The following is a 22,660-nucleotide window of genomic DNA, read 5'->3' as shown; positions in this document are numbered from 1 at the left end:
GTTGATGTGGTCAGGAAAATGGAAAAGAATAGAAGGCAAAGACTCATTGATATGTGCAAGGATAGCCTTGGCTGGAAACTGGGATACATCGCTTTCCTTTAATCAGAATGAGTTTTTCTCCATGCTTAGGAGTACTTAGAATCTTGAGATAGGTAAAAAATGGAGTTGTTTGGTTCATAAGAGTTCTCCCTGTACTGTACATTCAGTTTGTGTGATTCAGAGAAGAAATGGAATCAGTTCTCTGGTAGGAGGGCGGTAAGCATCATTGGCACACAAAGGGTAGATGGTTGAGGATGGAGGGCAAGTTAGTACCTTGGTGGAAAATATGTTAATTTTCACTGATTGCATTGCATGTAATGCTGCTTATAACTTTTATTTCATTTGCATCTCACTTTTAATCATGTATTTAAATGTATTTTACTTTGTTATTTGAGAAATGTTCCATGACTAACATAGTACAATCTTCTTCCAAAGGAACTAATCAAATGAATCTGGCTACAGGAGGAATAACTGATCAACAGACTAGCATGATCTCAGAAACGTCTCTTCCGACTCCACTTGGGACAGCAAAGTAAGAAAGGCTTCTTGTTGAGCATTTACAGTTGACCATTACTTCTATTTTTAAAAATTACAAGATTTTGGTAACGTTACTTTCCATGGACATTTCTCATCTGCCTGGTAGGGAGGGTTCAGTGATAAAATTACAATAAAATTTCATTGCTTGTGCTTGCTGTAGTAATCAGTTGTTTGATAATGTCTTAACTTCGATCGTCAGTAAGGATATTTAAATACAGAAATAAATTTCAGTACAATAAAGATCTACAAAAGGTTCCCTAACTGCCTTTTCTTTAGCCCCTTAATGAGTGATGGCACAAATTCTGGTAGTGTTGGAAATCTCAGTGGCTCTATGCCAACAGCTGCACCACCTTCAAGTACCGGGGTAAGGAAGACCTGGCATGAGCATGTTACCCAGGATCTGCGCAATCACTTAGTACACAAACTGTAAGTATTAACCAGGGGAAGGCATAGCTCACTATGGGATAAGACTAGTCTGTTAATTATGTTATTTTATAGTGCCATTCCTTACATTTGGGACCTGGGAGACAATATGAGAAACTGGCTAGTTTCAGTAAACATTGATTTCTTCTTCACTGTATGAGAAAGGCTACTTCACACATTTATTCTACTTCCCAATTTCATCTTTTGTCTCAGTGCCACCAGCAAAGGTTTCAGTTGCTGCATATCATTCTGAAGGAAGAGTAATTCTCATTGAATTTCTTTAGAGCTGGAATCTTAAGTGTATTTCCACTATACACTGTTTTCTTGCAGTGTTTCTAAAGGGAATTAAATCTTTTCTTTTTTTCAGCGTACAAGCCATTTTTCCAACTCCAGATCCAGCAGCTTTGAAAGATCGGCGGATGGAAAATTTGGTGGCTTATGCTAGGAAAGTTGAAGGCGATATGTATGAATCGGCTAACAGTAGGGTATGTTATGTTACTGATGTGAAAAAAAAGATTTGGTTGAATATGTCAAGTGCTGTATAATGCCACAATTTTGAAAAATTCTGTGTTCAGGTACATTTCTCCATGAGCTTCCACTGCAGGGCTCTTCTATGTGGTATAATGATTTAAAAGATTGCCAGAGTTAGGTAACAACTTCAATCTTCAGTGCTTAGAAAGAGTGCTTGGAAAGTTTCTTTCTCACAGGAAAGTCTTCTAGTTTAAGTCTAGCATCTGAATCTATAGGAACATCTTCTTCTAAAGTGAAGAAGTCTGGAATGTCACAGTATTTTTATGTTACTGTAGGAATCTAAAGCTACATACAATTTCTGGTAGCCCTTGAACAGGAGACTGCCAGGAAATCCTAGAACAGGAGAAGTTGAAAAGGGTCGTGGCAGTACCATTGCCAGGAAAAGGAGCCAGGCTCGATTCTTTGTCTTACATACCTGTGTGAGAAGATGAGATCTGGCCAGCATGTTTATCGGGCACAACATTTCCAGAAGGGCTTTGACTGGTTAAATCAACTGTATTGCATCAGCTTGCTCAAGCTGTCCAGATGTTAGATTTAAATTCCTATCATCCTCCATTTTAGGTCGTAGGTGATCATATCAAGCATCATCTGGAGGATGATACATTGCCTGTCTTTCATCTAGAGACTCTGTTGTGCCAAATTTCAGGAAGTATTTTTTCAGCTTAGGTACTCGGCTTCATGAGATGGCTGCTTCAAATGGTCACTATTCATGTACGAAAATGGATTCAAATTATAACTTCAATCTGCTCACCTGATCCTAAAATTTTCTTTTTTCAGGATGAATATTACCATTTATTAGCAGAGAAAATATATAAGATACAAAAAGAGCTAGAAGAAAAACGGAGGTCTCGTTTGCATAAGCAAGGGATCTTGGGTAATCAGCCAGCCTTACAAGCCCCTGGGTCTCAACCTCCTGGCATTCCACCGGTGGCAGCAACTGTGGGTCAAGCGCAGCCTGTGAGACCTCCCAGTAAGTGATTCACTAAAAATACAGAGCAGGAAAGACCTTGCTACTTCTCCTTTTTATCTTTTTGCATTCAAAAATCCCATCTTAACAAGTTTTTAAAAATGAAAATTTCTAAAACCACGGGGAAGCAGGATCAAATTTGAATTTTCCTATAGAGCTATAACCATTTTCTGAAATTTTGAAGAGATGACATTTGCTGGACCTCCTCCCTTGGAAAGGAAGTCCTGATGTTGTGCCTCCCTAGCATCCCCGAATGAATTTTCTTAAGCAGACAATATGATCCTTTCCCAGCATAAAGATGAAGATGAGCCAGAGCATCTTTCTCAGCACTTCCTTCCCAAATGGATTGCTTGACTTTGTTATGCATGGCTCTGTTGCTGCCTTCAGGTATCAATGTAGGGAGCGCATGACCTCATCTGAGGTGGAGGCTGGAGAAGTTTAGACCAGGCTCCCACGTTGCTTATAGCTTCTGTTAGATGTTTGCTTAATAGTGCGAGAAGCAAGGTTTACCACCATGGCACCTCCCACAGTGTAACAGATGTAGCGTTTGGAGTATACAGGTTTGGTTTCATGGTGAAGATGCTAGCCTAGAACCCAGGAGAGGGTGAGTTTTAGTCCTGCCTTTGGCATGAAAGCCGGCTGGGTGACTTTGGGCCGGTCTTTCTCAGCCCAGGCCACCTCTCACGGTGGTTGTGGTGGGGAAAGTGGGAGGAAGAAGGAAAGTTATGCCTGCTACCGTGAATTACTTATAAAGTAATAAGGGCAGGATTGGGGCCGCAGTGGCTCACGTAAGACGCTGGGCCTGTGCACCACTGAGGTCGGCAGCTCGGCGGATAGATTCCTGTGAGCGAATAAACTGCGGAAGGGACAAGAAAGGAGCCTCTCCTGATTGCCTACTACCATTCAGGCGTCCCGTAGGTAAAAATAACACCACCCGAAAAAATTCCTTTCACAGAGGCAGCCAACCACCTTGGTGATCCCTGGCTAACACGTGTCATACAGGATTTTTAAAAATCTAGTAAATAAACAAACACTATTACCCTTGGGAATCTCTCCAGTTGGTAAAACTGCTACTTATTCCTTATGTACTTGTGTGGGAGACTGACAGGAGAATCCATCTTTTAAGATGATGGCACCATCTGCAATTTTTAATGTTCTGATTTTATGAATAATTAATCATTTTTAAAACATGTTGCCTCAAATAATTCTAACGTAACTTAGAATTCAATCAGAGTTTAACGTTCATTTATTCTTTTCCAGATGGGCCTATATCCATGCCAAGTGTGCCTCTGGGCCGTATGCAAGCCTCTCAAGGTATTTAACATCCATTGCTTCCTCTTTTACTCAGCATCTCTGCTGTGGCTTTTGCTTTCAGCTAGGATACCCTACCTAGCCTCTCCAATTATGCCACCTGTTCCAATAACATTCTATCCCAAGTCAGTTTGCTTGATAATCTCCCAGTAAGTTCTTGATTTTCTAGACCTCCAAATTTTACTTGGGAGTTCACTGTCTGTTGCTTCTGAAGCAATTTATGTTGTTTATTAAATAGCATAATTATGTTTTTTCATCATTTGAATCAGTTTATGCCATTCACATGATCACACAAATGACATAAATTATGTCCATTTGTTAAATTCAGATTTAACAGACATTCCTTTCTCCCAAATGGTGTATTAAATTGAGATATACTGAAATCAACTGTCCTTGCAGAAATTTCAAAATTGCTGATGATGAAAAGGTAGCATCTATGTTCTGTAAAGTCTGATGAAAAGCACATGGAAACTTTCTAATGAGACTTTAGGAAGAGCAGCATTATGGGATCAACAAATATGATAAAACTGCAAAAATCAGCTTTAATCTTATGGGCCTCTGCAAGGAAACAGAATTAATAGTTTTTTTAAAAAGGAAATAGGTATGCATTTGGCCACGCGTTGTTGTGTGAATCTTCAGGGCGACACTTAGCCTGAATCTTCATCAAAGCAAAGCTTCTTCTGGAATTTTTGCACTGTCTTTCAAACGGATGCTGTGCCCTCAGCAAGCTCTTACACAAATCGGCACCTTGTGGCACGATCTCCAGAGTTTAACAACTCTGCAGAAACACTGTACTTTCCATCACAAGGGTCTAAAGTAAAGGCACAGGCGGAATAAAGGAAGGCCCAAAGCAGTCGTCGTGCATGAAAAATATGAAAACAGATCCTTGATTTTTTTTTCAAATACTGCATTTTTCGGAGTATAAGATGCACCGGAGTATAAAACGCACCTACCTTTTTTGGTGAGGAAAAGAAGAAAAAGAAATCTGCCTCTGCCTCCGAGCAATTTTGCCTCGTTAAAGCAAACAGCCTGCTTTATTTTCATTTTCGTTTTCAGCATAGTTTGATTAGCACAAGGGAAAAAAAAAATCTGCTCCAGCAATTTACCTCTTTGCAGCAAGCAGTAGAGCCCTTCCTAAAACAGCTGGGAGCAAATCAACTGAGAGTCGGGATGCCAATCCAATCAACTTGTGCTAATTAGGCTGTGCTGAAGCTGAAAAGAGCTGTTTTTTCTTACTGTTTGCTTGCAAGGAGGTAGCTGCTGCGAGGCAGAGGCCAAAGGGTGGGGGCCGGTGGGTGGGCAGGGCTACATTCGGTGTATAATGGCTTAGGCCTGGGGTACTTGCAGACCATCTCCAGCCGTTCTCCCATCGTCCTGTGCGCTCTCACAGAGTTGGCCTCCTCAGGGTGCCGTTGGCCAAACAATGTCGGCTGACGACCCCCAGGGGGAGGGCATTCTCTGTGGGAGCCCCGACCCTCTGGAATGGATTGCCCACTGAGCTCAGGACAGCGCCTGACCTTCTTTCCTTCCGTCGCGAGCTGAAGACGTGGCTCTTCCGCCAATTAAACTGATCCGTTTGGGGGTACACTGGTATAATTTTAAATCGTTTTTTAATTGGGTTACTGATTTTAATTTGGTATTGTATTGTGATTTGTATTGAAGTTGTCATTTTGTAAGCCGCCTTGAGTCGCTAGGGAGAAAGGCGGCATATAAATCGCAATAAATAAATAAATAAATAAATAAATAAATAAATAAATAAATAAATAAATAAATAAATAAATGACGCCCTTAAATTTTCACCCCCTTTTAGGGGGGAAAAAGGTGTGTCTTATACTCCAAAAAAAACGGTAGCTGTGGGTCACTACCACTTAGAACTGAATTAGAGATTTATCAGAGTCAGCAGTATTTCAGGCAAAATAGTTTTATTAAACTTGATCTCTCCCTGCATTAAGTAAAAACTCTCCTTTCATAGGTGGAGTTACATAGAAGTCATGTTAAAAATAGGAAGAAAGGGGATGTACTTTGAAACACTTGTGACATGCCTCTTCTTCTGCCAGTTCCCAAGGAAAGGAAAATTGCAATGATAATAAAATAATTCAAGCTCAATGAATTATTTTATTATAAAAAAATAATCACTGAAAATAATTCAGCCTCACTCACACAAGGCAACAGTTACTTTCAAAGGCATTGCAAAAGTGTTCTTTTCTGAACCTCCTGGCACCACGTAGCAGTCCAGCTGAGGAATTGCAATTGAACAGTCCATTAGCTCCGCAGCTAAAGGACTTTTGCCCAATGTCACTTCAGCTGTGCCCATTGTGGCTTTACCTAAAGAAAGGGAATATCTGTTCTGTATCATCCCACCACTAGTCATCTGTGAGGGCAACCGGAGTGGTTTCATTCCCCTATCTAGGCCAGAAGCCTGACTGCTAAAGATCCAGTTGAATCCCACTTATGATAATTGGATTCCATTGGGCTCCCAGCAGTGTTCTCTCAAAAGTGTTCTTTGTTGTTTCTTCCTGGTTGTTTACCTGGTTTTCCTGCCTGTTTGAGGTCTGAGCGGGGCTCGGACATTGTGTGTCTAATGAGCTGTTTTGGGGGTACATTTTGCAGGAGTGAATCAGTTTAACTCCATGTCCATAGGGAATGCCCAAATGCCCCCAGCATCAGTCGGGCCTCGTGCGACTTCTCCACTGAATCACCCTGTTCAGATGAACTCCATGGCCTCTGTTTCGACGGTTCGTATTATATTATTTTTCTTTCATTGTTCAGTTTGTAGAATACTTTCAGAAAGTCAATTCAGCTATTGGTTGCTTTGCATCCTTTCCATTATTGCCGTATTGGAATTTTCAGTTAATGCATTTTATTGCAATATTTACTGATTTTCTGATCTCACCCAGCTCTCTCTATTACACAAGAGAACCTGGGAAATATTCAGTGTAAGCCATTTAAAAGAGCATTGTGTTTGGTTCAGTGTTTCACTACAAAGCCATTCTTCCTGTTGTAGTTATTATCTGGGCCTTCTGAAACCTGTGATCCAGAATCATAATACAAGTAGATTGTTTTGTTTACTAGATGGCTTTGTCTCCTTCCCGAATGCCTCAGTCTCAAAATGCGATGGGAGCTCATTCTGGCAACCTCTTGGGTCAGCCCACCAGCCAAACCCAATTCCTGCCCCAGAATCAATTTTCTGCCTCTAGTGGAGTTTTGAATGTCAACAGTACAGCCCTAGGGAAGCCAGCGGCACAGGCTGGCGTAGTACAGGTAAGTTTTGCAGTAAACCAAAATTTATTTGATTTTTTTCTGGCAAATTCGTTTCAATAACTTTTGGGTACCTGTTTGCAAAATATGGAATCTTAACTAAATTCTAGTTGTGGGGAATGGATAGCACAGTGGCTGTTGTTTGCACAAGAAGAAAACATGATGTATTTGTGTGTCTCAGTATGCGCACAAGAATTAGATGAATTTTTATATATCCTGTTAAGTGTAGGTTTTTCTAACAGGGTCAACTTCCTGGCAGTGCTGTTCCTAATTCAGTTACCTTACTGGGATCACAAAACAATCAGCTCTCGTGTCCTCCAGTGAGCCAGTCACCCCTTCATCAAGCCGCACCTCCATTATCCACAGTGGCTGGAGTGCCATCTCTTCCACACCAAACCCCACCGGGACTTACTCCACCACAGTCAATTGTGCCTGCCCAGCCGTCCACCCCTGCCTCCTCATCAGGCCAAGGTCCCACTCCAGCTGCTGGCTCAGTTCCCAACGCCATGCAGATGCAAAGCACCCCTTCGGGGCAACTGGCAACACCAGCTCAGGTCACCCCCCAGCCTCAGACCCCCGTGCATCCTCCATCTGTACCCACCCCACAACCCCTGCAGCCACTGCCACCACCATTGTCAACTCAGGCGCCCAGTACTCCGGTAAGTGTTTCATCTTTTCCCTGTCTGGGCTTTCTGCTGCCTTTCAATTGGAAGCTCTTAGAAACCAAACAGCAAGTGAAGCATCACTATCCAAACTTGTGATATTGGGCAAAAGCAAGCCATTTAATTTTTTTTTTAAAGTAGACTGTTTGTACCTCATCCCAAATGCCATCAAGGGGCTGACAGAATGTGACTCTTTACAGGCAACCTTTAATTGCTGCTTGCCATCTTTGATTGTTTGCCATAAAGAGCTTAATGGTGAAGCACTTTAATTGGTCACAACAGATGTTTTAGCATTGATTGGCAGATGGTTCCAGCTAGCACCTTTACATTTTGCATCATCTACCATTTCTGAACTTTCCTTAAGAGCTCTAAATTGGAAGTTTACAAGATTCAGATCTTTCTGCATGTGTTGTTTTTCAAGGGCATTGTTGTAGCTTTCTTATGGCACACCAAAACAATTGCTCTTCTGCAAGTGCTTCACGTGTACAGTGGACAGAGCAATCCCTTCTTAAACTCTGCCACAATCCTTCAAACATATTATTAGGCAGCTTACAGTAAACAGGTTGGAAAGCAGATGGCTCTCTGACTTACGTTAACTTCCTATTGAGGATTCTAAGATGGGTACGTAAAGCAAATTCACCATATAGCGATATTTATGGACAGCCATCTCAGTTTAATGTTGCAGATTTAGTGCCATTCTGTAAAGCCAGGTTTTCATATCTTCCTTCCTTCCTTCCTTCCCTTCATCCCTCCCTCTCTTTCCAGCTATCCCAAGCAGCAGCAAGTACAGACAATAGGATACCTACACCAGCTTCTGTTGCCAGTGCTGATGTCAGTGCCCAGCAACTTGGTCAGGAAACACAAATGCAAGAAAATAAAGCAGAAGTCACGATGGAAAAAGCTGATTCAGACTATGTTGAGGCTCAGCTGGAGCCAAAACCAGAGGTAATTGAGAACCAAGTCATTATCAATAGATTAATAAAAGGCATGATCTACTCTTGCTTACTTGAAAAAAATGGACAATCTAGAAGGTTCACTGGAGAGAAATATCCTACTTCCCCTTTGCTTTTTAGTTGGAGGAGGACATATCAGGACCTGCAGGAACCAAAGAAGAAACTAGTGGGGTAGATTGCAAGCAAGAGTCAATGGAGATAGAAGGAAAAAAATCAGAGCTAAAAGAGGAGGAAGATGTGAACAGCAATGGCACCATATCGCAGTCTACATCACCATCTCAGTCACGGAAAAAAAGTAAGTCTGCATCTCTGTAATTCTGGGATATCTTCTGAGCCTGGACAGCAAAACAGTCAAGCCTCTTGTGCAGTCAGGCCTAAGCCTTCCTTGCATTAGATCAGCCATCCAGGTACCATGGAGAAGAGAAGCAGGGCTAATTGATAGCTAATCCTTGTGGCTTGTCCTTAATCTCTGGAGGGAAAGGTATATGGGTAGGATCATATTTTTTTAGCTTTAGTTATCATTTACTGATCCTTTCTTCAACAATATTTATTTTATCTTTCTTAAAGCTACCTGAGCAAGGGGTTAGGGATTATTGCATTTTTTTGTAATTAAATTTCTTCAATGAAATTTGTGAAGACTAAAAAATTTCTTGAGAAATATAGAAATAACTCGTGGTTGATTGCATAAATTCTTAAGTAAAATGCCTTGAATTATGGAAATTTAGAGCAGTGTAGAAGTGTTGGGAGGGATGAAGGGATAGATGGATAATAAGAAGGTTTTTATTTAACAGTCTTTAAACCTGAAGAATTGCGCCAGGCCCTCATGCCTACCCTGGAAGCTTTGTATCGTCAGGATCCAGAATCGTTACCTTTCAGACAGCCTGTGGATCCTCAACTTCTAGGTATTCCGGTGAGTGAGTAAACAGACGGAAATTAGCTGATTTCTTCTGGCTATGTATATTTCTTTTCTTTTTTTTAGACAAGTTTTATTACATTTTTCTTTTACATACATATTTTATGAACAGAGTATTGACCAGGTCACATCTTTTACAACTTATAACATAATTATATATTGATTTTTATAATCTAATCCAATCTTCTTTTTTATTTTTTCCAGATACAATTTGCATATTTCATTTTTATTTATTTATTTATTTATTTATTTATTTATTTATTTATTTAATCAAATATCTATACCGCCCTACTCCCGAAGGACTCAGGGCGGTGAACAGCCAAGATAAAATACAGATAATACAAATATTAAAAATCCCTTAAAATTATTAAATATTTTGGCCGAAAACACAGATTAAAACATCCAATTTATAAAATCATAAAATTTTCTGCCATAATATTCTTTTTTCTCTATTTTTTATTTTATCTTAACCTCTTCTTAATTCTTTCTTTCTTTTTCTTTCTTTTTCTTTTATTAGATTTATATACCGCCCTACTCCCGAAGGACTCAGGGCGGTGAACAGGCACAAAAATAAAATATATAAATACAAAAATTTAAAAGCAAAAATAAAACCAGATTAAACAATTTAGCCCGAGACAAATTTAAAACATCCCAATAATTTAAAAACAGATTTAAAATTTTCAATTTAAAAGAAAAGGGGGGAAAAGGTAAGGCCAGGCCAGTTTGCTGGAATAGGAAGGTCTTAAGAGCGCGGCGGAAAGTGCGCAGATCCGGGATCCTCCGTATCTCCGGGGGGAGCTCGTTCCAGATAGTGGGTGCCCCCACAGAGAAGGCCCTCCCCCTGGGGGCCGCCAGTCAACACTGTTTGGCCGACGGTACCCGGAGGAGCCCCTCTCTATGAGAGCGTACCGGGCGGTGGGAGGCTATTTGTGGTAGTAGGCGGTCCCGTAAGTAGCCAGGTCCTAAGCCATGGAGCGCTCTAAAGGTGGTAACCAAAACCTTGAAGCGTACTCGGAAGACCACTGGGAGCCAGTGCAGTTCGTGCAAGAGAGGTGTTACATGGGAGCGCCATGTCGCTCCCGTAACCTCCTGCGCGGCCGCACTCTGCGCCACTTGGAGCCTCCGAGTGCTTCTCAAGGGGAGCCCCATGTAGAGAGTGTCCAGGCGGGAAGTGACGAGGGCATGAGTGACTGTGTGTAAGGAGTCCCGATCCAGAAAGGGACGCAACTGGCGAATCAGGCGAACCTGATGAAAAACCCTCCTGGTCACGGCCGTCAAATGCTCTTCTAAAGACAGCCGTGAATCCAGGAGGACGCCCAAGTTGCGAGCCCTCTCCGTGCGGGCCAGCGATTCGCCCCCAATAGTCAGCGATGGCATCAACTGACTATATCGGGACGTCGGAAACCACAGCCACTCGGTCTTGGATGGGTTGAGCCTGAGCCTGAGCCTGTTTCTCCCCATCCAGAACCGCACGGCCTCCAGACACCGGGACATCACTTCAAGGGCATCGTTGGGGTGGTCCGGGGTGGAGATGTACAGCTGGGTGTCATCAGTGTACTGGTGGTACTTCACCCTGAAACCACGGATGATTTCGCCCAGCGGCTTTACATAAATGTTGAACAAAAGGGGCGAGAGGACTGACCCTTGTGGCACCCCACATATGAGGGGCCTCGGGGTCGACCTCTGCCCCCCTGCCAACACAGACTGCCATCGGTCGGAGAGAAAGGAGGAGAACCACCGCAGCACAGTGCCCCCCATCCCTAACTCTTCCAACCGGTGCAGCATGATACCATGGTCGATGGTATCAAAAGCCGCTGAGAGGTCTAATAGGACCAGGACAGAGGAGCAACCCCTATCCCGAGCCTTCCAGAGATCATCAACCAACGCGACCAATGCTGTTTCCGTGCTGTACCCAGGCCTGAAGCCCGACTGGAACGGATCCAGATACGTCGTTTCATCCAGATGCTGGGGGAATTGTCGCGCAACCACACTCTCGACAACCTTCGCCACAAAGCGAAAGTTGGAGACCGGACGATAATTAGCCAACAGTGCCGGGTCTAGGGAAGGCTTCTTGAGGAGAGGCCTCACCACCGCCTCTTTCAAGGCAGTGGGGAAGTCACCCTCACCCAGTGAAGCATTTATAATCCCCTGGAGCCAGCCTCACGTCACCTCCCAAGAAGCCAGCACTAACCAGGAGGGGCACGGGTCCAATAAACATGTGGTCGCGTTCAGTCCACCCAGAATCCTGTCCACGTCGTCAGGGGTCACAGGATCAAACTCATCCCAGATAACATTCTCAAGACCTGCCGCAGTCATCCCCCCTGACACTACCCAGTCGGAGTCCAGGCCTTCCCGAATCTGAGTGATTTTGTCATACAGATACTGAACAAAATCCTCGGCTCTACCCTCCAAGGGGTCCTCCCGCGCTTCCTGGTGGAGCAGGGAGCAGGTCACCCTAAACAGGGCGGCTGGGCGATTATCTGATGACGCAATAAGAGCGGCAAAATATGTACTTTTTGCTGCTTTTATTGCCACTAGGTAATTCTTAATATGAGATCTTACCAGTGTCCAGTCGGATTCAGAAAGACTGGCCCTCCAACTACTCTCTAGACGTCTTTTCCGGCGCTTCATCTCCCTCACCACCTCGGTAAAACAAGGAGCCAGGTGAGATCGGCGCCGGGTCAGAGGCCGTGAAGGCACAACCCGATCCAGAGCTCCAGCGGCCGCCCTATCCCAGGCGGCTACTAGGTCACTAGTCGAGGCGTGTGCCAGAGCCTCAGGGAATGGCCCAAGCTCCATCTGGAACCTATCAGGTTCCATCAGGCGCCTGGGGCGGAACCATCTTACCGGCTCCGCCTCCCTGCGGCGGGGTGCAGCGGTTCGAAGGTCAAGGCGAAGGAGAGAGTGATCCGACCATGACAAGGGTTCGGTGACTATATCCCCTATCTCAAGATCACTCAACCACTGTCCAGAGACAAAAACCAGATCCAGCGTGTTTCCCCCCATGTGGGTAGGGCCATGAGTTAGCTGGGTCAGGTCCATAGCTGTCATGGAAGCCATGAACTCCCGAGCCACCTCCGACGTCTCACCCACAGATGGCAGGTTGAAATCCCCCATGACCATAAGTCGGGGGGTATCAATCGCCACCGCGGCGATAACGTTGAGTGGCTCGGGCAGGGCTGCTGCCACGTGGCAGAGAGCCAGGTACGTGATTAGCAAACCCATCTGAACCCCATGACCCCACTTCACAAGGAGGGACTCACAGCCGGCCATCTGAGGAACAGTGGCCTCCCTCGGTCTCAGACCTCCTTTAATGATAACCGCTAGCCCCCCCGCCCCTGCCCTGTGACCTCGGCCGATGGAATGTGTGGAAACCTGGTGGGCACATTTCAACGAGGGGAACCCCCCCTCCTGGCCCAACCAGGTCTCCGTAATGCCTGCCAGGTCCGCTCCCTCCTCACGAAAAGATCACAAATAAAGGGGGCTTTATTTACTACGGACCTGGCATTGCACAACGTCAGCCAAAGGCCCAGGCCCTGAGGGTCTGTGCAACCTGGGGAACGGGTGGAGCCTTGGGGGCCGGAGCGCGCCACTGCTCGTAAACAGTGAGTGCACACTCCCCTAACTCGATATGGCCCCCTGCTCCCGCCATATCTACCCCTCCCACCCACAGTATTGATGTTCAAAGCACTATCTGGACAAACTGACTCCCCCCTCGACCCCGGGATCTCCACCCCCCACGTCGCGCTTCCTTGCCAGACCCAACCCTCCCCTTGGTGGGCTATCCCCCATACCCACAGCCCGCATTTCAATCAAACCCTCCCCCTCCCTAGAGCCCCTTAAAAGTTTAACTAAAAATTTAGATAAAAAGCCCTTCAACCCCCTAGTTTTCACATGCCACCTCTCTGGGTCCCAAAACCCGTCATTGAGGTAGGTCCTCGATAGTGAAGAGGGCCATATCTGTGAGAGGGGGGAATTTCGCAGCGCAAGAAGGTCCAATGTCGTATACATCTCCAGGTACAGCGATGGAGGCACAGAGCATAATCAGGGGTCTCAAGAGAAGATGTAACATGCAGGTATTGTTCGATGAGGCACCACTGGTACTTCCACTGTCCTCTCACGACAGCGGGAGGGGTCCTGATGCATACAATCCAATGAGAGTGACATCCAACTCGCCCTCTCACAGCAAGGGGCCCACAATACTTAATATATAAACAATATCACCATCCAGCCTTCAAATCCTAATTTCTTAGCATTGCTTCAATCTTATTTCTCCATTTATAAAATATATTTCTTATAATCCCCATCACATTTTTTGGTTATAAACAATCAACTTCATCTTACTCAATTCTTACATTGATACCCTTTAACTTAATTGATCTTCCACATCTTATCTCTTCTTAATATATAATAAGCAGTATCACTCCGTCCTTAATTCCTGGCTTCTATTATAGCATCCATTAATTATTTTATTTCCTCATTTGCAACGTATTATTTCAAAATCCCCAACACCTTTTTTGTTTTTTACATTTCAATTTTGTATCTTAAATTTCAATTATTTTCATAATTTAACCTAATTACCACTTCATATTTCATCTGCTGTTCCATTTTACAATACACAATAAACATCATATTTACTTTTTACATTCACAATTACTATTATTAATACAGTTCCCTTAGATCTACTAATATATATCTTAATTCCCTTCCTCCTTTCCACTATTCTTCCCCTTTTAGCCATTTTCTCCTGGTCTTACCAGAATTCCACTTCTTAATGATTTTCTCCTTTCATCCCATTTTCTTCTCTTCTCTTCTTTTTTTTTATTTTTATATTTATTATATCTTTTCTCCTGAATCCTTTCTCTAACTTTTGAGTCCATCACTTGCATAATTCTCCCCCTGCTGTTACCCAATCTTTTCCCATTTCCTTCTCTTCCCTTAGATTGCTTTTTTTTGGGGGGAAAATATTCTCCCCTGTCTGTTCTTTTTATGCCACTGTAAATCCCAGTGTAATCATCTAACATTTTGCCATCAATTCTTTTTCCTTCAATATCATTTTCTTGTTTCTCATTTATATTCTTTTTTTCCTGTTTTGTGTGCTCTAACAAAGTTTCTGACTTTTTATTGCCCTTCATTGGTTCACGCCAGAGGTAAAATCTAAAATTTTTCCCTACCGGTTCTGTGGGTGTGGCTTGGTGGGGGGGTTGTCCTGTGACTGAGTGGGTGTGGCCAACTCAATGTCACTCACAGCCATGCCCACTCAGTCACAAGACCCCATCACCACCAAGCCACGCCTACAGAACCCAGTAGGAAAACTTTTTAAATTTCTATTTTGCCACCCGCTCGCCACCCGCTCTCCCTTCGCTTTGGGTTGCAGGCCGGGGCCCAGGGATGCGCCATTCCCCATGGTCCTGGAGCCGCCGCCCGCTTCGACCGGGTCAGGGAATGCACCATTCCCTGACTCCGACCTTGCCCCAGAGCCGCTGTCCGCCCGCTCTTTGCCTTGGGTCGGGAGCCTTGGCCCAGGGACGCACCATTCCCTGAGGCCCCGGAGCCGCTGCCTGTTCGACGCCTGCCTTAACCGGGTCGGGGAATGCACCATTCCCCGACACCAGCTTTGCCCCGGAGCCACCACCCCCTCTCCCTTCGCCATGCAGCGTGTCCTTAACTTTCTCCTGCGGGTGGCTGCCAGGGAAGGCAAGCCGAAAGTTACCGGAGCCACTCTCCTCCTTGAATGTGCCGCCACCATCGCTGCCCTGTTCCGCACGCTGGCTGTGCAAGCGCACACCCAACCTGCCGCTGATGAATGAATGAAATAAACAGTGTGCGCTTATAAAGGGCGAGCGGGCAGCGAGCGGGCAGCAGCTCCGGGGCAAGGCCGGAGTCAGGGAATGGTGCATTCCCTGACCCAGTTGAGGCAGTCGAGCAGGCTCCGGGGCCTCGGGGAATGGCGCGTCCATGGGCCCCGACCCAAGCCGAAGGGCGAGCGGGCAGCAAGTGGACGGTGGCTCCGGGCAAGGCCGGAGTCTCTTTCTGGGTGTGTCGCTTCTGCCTGTTGGGCCACTTCCTGAAGCTGGCAGCTCCTCAGCCAGCTGCTTTGGGATGTTTTAAAGTTTTGGTTTTTTTAAAGAAATTTCCTTTTTTACCTGTGAGTTGGCTAGTCACTCACCCGGTACCAATACTCTGTCCAAACACTGCTTCTGCACAAAATCTTATTCCAGTTGCCCCAGCTTCAAAGTGGTTGTTTTTAATGGCCGCCGCTGCCAGATCAAAGAGCTGCCTCCGACCTTCCGAGGAACTTGCCTGTTCCTCTTGGTCGTCCGAGGCTGGGCTCATCAGAGCCTGCTAATTTCCAGCCAGTCTCGCCGCGACGCTTCCGGTTTCCTCTGACTATGCATATTTCTATCTGTTAATTAGAGAGCCCATCTGATTCCTTTTCAATGCTTTTTGTCTTTTCCCTTTGCCCTACACTTTTCTTTTTTCCTTTATTTTGCTATTAATTTCTATTGTATTTTTGTATTTTATATTAAGAAAATTTTGAATGTTGGTAGAGAGCTATGATGAGTGTGTGGTAGTAGACATACTGCATGGTTTGTAAGGACTTGACCTCTAGAAGACCAAGAAAGCTGTCAAAGGGCTCTGCAGAGTACAGAGACTCTGGCATTATTTACTTTGCTTTGGGAATATTACCAGGTCTCTTTTCCTCTCAGTGAAAACCAGAACAGACCCATATCTTGATCTCTGTAAAAAACCCAATAGATGTTCTGAGGTCTTGAAAGTGGGGCAATTCCTGTGCAACTACTGCTCATTCCTTTGTGCTTTCTGAGACTAGTTGTTTGCATGCAGACATTTCATTATCTAACTAGATTTTAATATTGGGTAATGAAACTTCAGATAATGAAACGTCTTCAAGTATCTAATGTGTGATAGAAAAATGAGGAAGGGGAGGGGGTCCTTATTGAGATATCTCAATTGTCAGCTTTGGAAGCCATATTAACACCTACATATACCTACTCTAATAAATGGGAACTTTGAGAAAATGCCTGTCTCTGAGTTTTTAATTGGAGTTGGGTTCTTCTGGAACATTGACATCAATAAGGATCCCCTTTTTCCAAGCTCAGGAATTGGCATGGGAACTGAGAAAAGCCCCTCATCTCCTTAGTATCATTCCTGGGGGATTCAAGGGAAGGATCTTTCCAAACTCTGGAAGATAGATAATGGCATAGATTGACTAGTAAGCTCAGTTCCTTCTTTTTACAAACATAGACCACTATCTGGCCAGATCAGCCTAGAATTCAGACTGTTAAATTGCAGTTCTCCTAGGTCAGGTGTCTGCAACCTGCAGCTCCAGAGCCGCATGTGGCTCTTTCATCCCCCTGCTGTGGCTCCCTGTCCGCTGAACCCACCACTGGCTGGCCCCGCCCCTCGCCCTCCCCTTCCAGTCACTCCTCGCCTGGCCTAAGAAGGTAAGGGCAATTAACTAAGGTAACACCAGGAGCCACAAAACCTGGGTAAGCATGGCTGGGGGGCGGTTCATGTGATTGGGTCAGAGTTCGTGATGTTGAGTTGACCACACCCACCCAGGTTGTGTGGCTCCCGGTGATTTCTTTTCTGTGGGAAATGGGTCCAAATGGCTCTTTGAGTGTTTAAGGTTGCAGACCCCTGTCCTAGGTTGAGATTAGATAGTTCACATGGCCTACCCATGTTTTCCCGAAAATAAGACCTTGTCTTATATTTTTTTGCCTCCAAAAAGATACCATGTCTTATTTTGGGGGGGGATGTCATCCACTAACTCGCCTCACTTGCACATGTCGCCCCCGGCCTCTTTTTCATTATCCGAGGCCTTCAGGAACTTCTTCGTCCGGCTAGGTGAGCAAGGCTTTCCTGAAGGCCCCTGAAGCTGATAACAGAGCTTCAGATCGATCCGGAGCTCTGTTATTGGCTATAGGGGCCTTCAGGAAAGCCTTGCTGGATGCAGCAAAAGAAATGGGCCGAGGTATGCGAGGCCTGGCTGCAACTATCCGAAGGTAAGTAGTAGGGCAGCTCCACAACCACCACCCTCCAATCCTCACTCTAGCTTAATTTTTACCTGTGCACTCTGGAGTGAGGGTTTTTTCTTAATTAGGGCTTATTTGGGGGAATAGGGCTTATATTGGGCGCACGTGTAAAAATCAAGCTAGGACTTACTTTCTGAGTAGGTCGTATTTTCAGGGAAACACAGTAGCAGTAGCTGGTTCCACGAGTTCTACCAGCAGCTGCCCTCTGTTTCCAACTTCACCTGTTTTGTGCTGAAGAAAATGGTGCATCTCCAGTTCTACCACCATCAAAACAGGAAAAGAAGTTTGCATACAAGAGCAACATTTGTCTTTTTTTCCTCTTTTCTCTCCTGTAATGGAGTCTTTCTCCTTCCAAGAACTGCCATACATTTTTGTCTAGTTGGTATGTCATATATCATTGAAAAGCTGGAAGTCATTGGAATAGGAACAGTTGTCTTCATATTCTGCCCATAAAATCTTGGTCAGTTACAAGATTTTAGCTGCCAAGCTGACCTAATTGTCTATGGAGATTCACAGTCATCCAGGTCATGATTGTCCCAAAGGTGCTTTTTTAAAAGGCAGCTGGACTTTTTTGGTTCTTGCTTGAAGATGTTTTGCTTCTCATCCAAGAAGCTTCTTCAGTTCTTTGGCTGACCTAATGTATCTTTTTACTTTCTTTTTACATTCAAAGGATTATTTTGACATTGTGAAGAACCCCATGGACCTTTCTACAATTAAACGCAAGTTGGATACAGGGCAGTACCAAGAACCGTGGCAGTATGTGGATGATGTCTGGCTAATGTTCAATAATGCCTGGCTTTACAACCGCAAAACATCAAGAGTCTATAAATTTTGCACTAAGCTTGCAGAAGTCTTTGAACAAGAAATTGATCCTGTTATGCAGTCTTTAGGATACTGTTGTGGCCGCAAGGTGTGTTTGATTTCATGCTATCTATGAATATAAGTTTACAAAGAAAAAGAAAATGCTTTTTTCTTGTTTTGCCCAGTGTTTTATATTGAACTAAGATTCTGAGCAGATGTAATATATTGTATAAATGATGGCATTTACAAACATTTTAAAATAATAACATCAGTTTAATAATAAGCTTCTTTTCCACAATATGAGCTGTTATATTTTCTTTAGCTACTTTTGATGTTCCCATCATTTCTGGACTATATGAGCTCCTTTTTGATGTTATAAGATTTTTTTTCCAAAAGGGGCTCTAAATCATTTTATACTGAGTATAAAATAATTCACACTCCATATGCAAATTAACTGTGCAACACATCCTGTGGAACTGTTGTTGCTATACATATGAGTGAAAATGTTTTACGTAAAACTAAAGTATTTTAATGCCATAAAAATCTGTATTCCAAGCATTTTATATGAAATCTTAAATTGGTATTTAGAATGTTCTGCTCATATCCTATTTATCTGATGTATTTTAAAATCAAATATTCCAACGATTAAGAGGAGATTAAAAATAGTATCCAACTCCTTCGTATTATATTATTACAATACAAATGATTAATAAATGTAATATTTTAGTAAGGGAGCAGCTAACCTCTGCATTCTTATTTGACCTTGTGCTTATTTATCAACTTTATTGGCTGCCCGTCTTATCACAGGGTATCTCTGGATGACCAATAAAAATTCTTTAATGATCTTAATGAACTACAGGCTTGTTTCTAAATTTTACAGATTGAATGCCATGAACAGAGTGACCCCATGACAGTAATTATTATTTATGCATATAGGGCAGGGGTGTCAAACTCGAGGCCCGGGGGCAGTATCCGGCCCTCTGGGTACTTAGAGCTGGCCCGCGGGGCCACCCTGGAAACAGCGAAGGACCGGCCTGTGGTGCTTCAGCAAGTGAAAACAAGCTCCCGAGCTCCATTTCCGGCTACCACAGCCTCCTGTAACCCTCTGCCAGTGAAAACAGAGCAAAGTAAGTAAGCCATGTGCAGAGGGTTGCAGGAGGCCGTGGCAGCCAAAAATGGAGGTTGGGAGCCTGTTTTCGCTGGCAGAGCGCTTGGGCCACCACAGGCGCCCCTGACAGGAGTGACATCGAGCTGGCCACACCCCCTGACCATGCCCCCTCAGCCTCTCCGAGGTCAAATACAACCCTGATGCGGCCCTCAATGAAATCGAGTTTGACACCCCTGATATAGAGAGTTCTGTTCTGTAGCAAACTGTTCTCTATACCATTTTTTTTTTCTTTTGTAGTACGAATTTTCTCCTCAGACATTGTGTTGCTATGGCAAGCAGCTGTGCACTATCCCCAGAGATGCTGCCTACTACAGCTACCAGAACAGGTGAGTCTTGGTGTCCTCCTGCCCAGGTCAGAAGCAAGGGCTAAAATTTAATTTAATTTTTTGTACTTGTCATTTCTTCCTGTTGGAATCTGGAAGGAGTTTCCTCATATTAGAAAATGCAGTGACTTCTGAGACCACTTTCATTTATTTAGGAAATGGGGGGGGGGGGTCAGAAATAATAAATCAATGTTGATTAGTTATTAGATGAATGCTTTCTCCTTCCCACATCATGGCCATCTATGCTGTGATCTTGCTTTGTCCAATGTGTAAGAAAGCCTAATCCTACATTCCCTGCTCATGTCCCACTATCTTTATCTTTATTTGATTTATATACCGCCCTACTCCCGAAGGACTCAAGGCTATTACAGCCTGCCATTACTACAGGATGCCTAAGGCAGGCTACAACACCGAGCTATATTCAGCTTGGAGACACCATGTGACCCTATGGGAGGTCAGCTTTCTGTGCAGGGGTTGAAATATTGTTCACCAAAATTCTGTAGCTGTTTATTTTGAAAAAGATGGAATATCCTGCAGTCCTCACATTGACTCTGAGGGCTGATTTTACCCAAATAGGAGGGTGCGACAAATGCTTTGCCTCACTGGCTATATGGGTGCCCTCTCACAAACTTCTATTCTAGCAAGGAAAATGGGAGTCTTGTAAACAGAAGAAAAAGAGTGCTTCTAAAATTCTCAGGAAAAGAACATCTAAAGGGGCAGATGGTCGATGCTTGGCTTTGATACACACGTGATTGGAATTTATTGCAATAGATTTGGATTTGGTCTGCTGTGATGACCCTCTTTGATAAAACATCTGGATAATCTTGGTTACTGGTGTAGTAGAATCAACCTTGCCTTTAACTAGGCAATCTGCTGCTGCTGCTGTTTTGGGGCAAAATGATTATTGATGGAGGCATGCTTTAGCTTCTTGAGACTGACTTAGGGACTCATTTTTTTTATTCTTTGTAGATCAGTCTTCGATATTTCTTTGTAAACTGAATAAATTGATTCAACCAAATAATCTCTAAAAGTCTCCATTTTCACAAAAAGGCAATAGTGGTCATTGCTCAGCAAGTGCAAAATTGAATAGCATGGAGACTAGCCACCATGTTACTTTGGATTCTCTCTATTGTTATTTCATTGGGATGATCAGAACTGCTGTTGCTGTTATAAAGATACTCATGAATATCTATATCTTTTTCTTTTCTTGTTTTTAAAAATGTAACTTGTTCTTTGTGTGTTTTTGTATTTTAGTTCAACTTTTTCCATACAGTTGCCAAGTTTGTCTTACATTGATACAGTTTTGCTTCCAAATTTTCTAAAAAGTAAAAATGTGGATCGGACTTATTCAAATACAAATTATACTTATCTTTGCTTACCTTAAACCAACATTGGCTTCATTGTTGCACAACATTGGCTAACCAGCTTCATTCTGTTAACAGAAAATGGAAACAAGTCTGTTTCAGTTTGCAAAACCTTAATATATCACTTCATTATGATGTATTATAATATAAACCATGTAAATAGTTCACTTACATTTATAAAATAAATATAGACTGGAAAATGCTTTTTGGTTACATGCTTGTTTAAAGTATTAGCTTGATTTTGTTTGTATAGTATGCATTTAATTTGAGCAGTTGGCCACATTTAATATAACTTTCAAACACAGTTTGGTACAATGGACAGTATTAAAACTATTCCTATTTCTGTTGTATTCATAAATATTGCGATAAACTTACTTTGGCTGCAGTAACATCGTACTTAGTAACTGATTGCTTTAAAGGATACTTCATGATTAAACAGAGGCTACCCCACAAGAAGCCTGGGATTCTGGAGCTCTCCTTTATCACCCGTGGAATGAGACCAAATGCTAACCTGCACTTTGCCTTGGCTTTCTGCTCTGTGTTGTCTTGGTGTTTGTGTCTTACTACTTCTGTCTGTGCTGTTTGTCCTCTTCCCTGTTTTCTAACCCTTCCCTTCCCTTCCCCTCCTCTTTTCCTTTTCATTGTCCACACTGGCCCATCAATCAACAAACAACGCTCCCCCTTTCGTCGTGGTGATCTGCTCTGCTCTGATTGGTGGTTCCATTGCTTGGGTGGCTATGTGTTTTGATGGACCAGTTCACCCAAATATGGCCTTCTCGCTGACAGGTATCACTTCTGTGAGAGATGTTTTACTGAAATCCAGGGCGAAAGCGTTACCCTGGGTGACGACCCTGCCCAGTCACAAACGTAAGTATTTCAGTTTTGTACATGCTGAGTATAAACTAAGGAAGAAGCCGTTTCAATTACAGTGTAGGCATATCAAATGTAGCAGGCCAGCAAGCACACCTTCTCATACACTATAGCCTTGTTTACATTTGCAGAAAATTCTTAAGCTGCCGCTTTGCTGCATATTAGGTGCCTGCCCTCTCTGTGGAATCAGGCTTCTTTAACCATTTTCTGGCATGGCAGCTGTTTATTTTCCATCCTCAATACTGAGCACATTTCATAAATGTTCGGTTTAAAAAGAGTTCAATTCGAATCACATTCAGCCATGAGCATATTGCACACCCTGTTCTCAACATCACATTTTGGAATATATGGAGAATAAATAGTCCTGTCTGAAACATATTGTTAAAAATGAATGATTATGGGCACTGAACAAAAAAGAAGCCAAGCAACCCTAGATAGCTTGTTCTCATAGTTATGGTGCTAAAGACTTTTTTTACTGATAAT

The 22,660-nt window shown here is 43.5% G+C and overlaps 1 protein-coding gene across 8 annotated transcripts in view; it reads left to right on the top strand.

Annotated features, from left to right (window-relative positions):
• Positions 1-22,660, top strand: part of CREBBP (CREB binding lysine acetyltransferase) — a 47,962-nt gene that overhangs the window by 11,255 nt on the left and 14,047 nt on the right. For 2 of the 8 annotated variants that reach the window (XM_087878780.1, XM_087878783.1), the window contains exons 7-20: positions 475-571; positions 853-1,002; positions 1,367-1,484; positions 2,308-2,500; positions 3,758-3,811; positions 6,449-6,543; positions 6,881-7,069; positions 7,309-7,725; positions 8,494-8,673; positions 8,802-8,976; positions 9,473-9,591; positions 18,322-18,561; positions 19,858-19,946; positions 22,094-22,174. In XM_087878780.1, coding sequence (XP_087734906.1) covers positions 475-571; positions 853-1,002; positions 1,367-1,484; positions 2,308-2,500; positions 3,758-3,811; positions 6,449-6,543; positions 6,881-7,069; positions 7,309-7,725; positions 8,494-8,673; positions 8,802-8,976; positions 9,473-9,591; positions 18,322-18,561; positions 19,858-19,946; positions 22,094-22,174 — 2,197 coding nt within the window. Of the gene's footprint in view, positions 1-474; positions 572-852; positions 1,003-1,366; positions 1,485-2,307; positions 2,501-3,757; positions 3,812-6,418; positions 6,544-6,880; positions 7,070-7,308; positions 7,726-8,493; positions 8,674-8,801; positions 8,977-9,472; positions 9,592-18,321; positions 18,562-19,857; positions 19,947-22,063; positions 22,175-22,660 lie in introns of all 8 variants that reach the window. The other 6 variants (XM_060684027.2, XM_087878782.1, XM_060684026.2 and 3 more) reach the window with 3 other exon arrangements.

This window comes from Pantherophis guttatus, chromosome 14 (genome assembly GCF_059756535.1).
Source record: "Pantherophis guttatus breed Tessera chromosome 14, ASM5975653v1, whole genome shotgun sequence".
Classification (NCBI taxonomy): domain Eukaryota; kingdom Metazoa; phylum Chordata; class Lepidosauria; order Squamata; family Colubridae; genus Pantherophis; species Pantherophis guttatus.
This window is presented reverse-complemented; position numbering and strand designations above follow the sequence as displayed.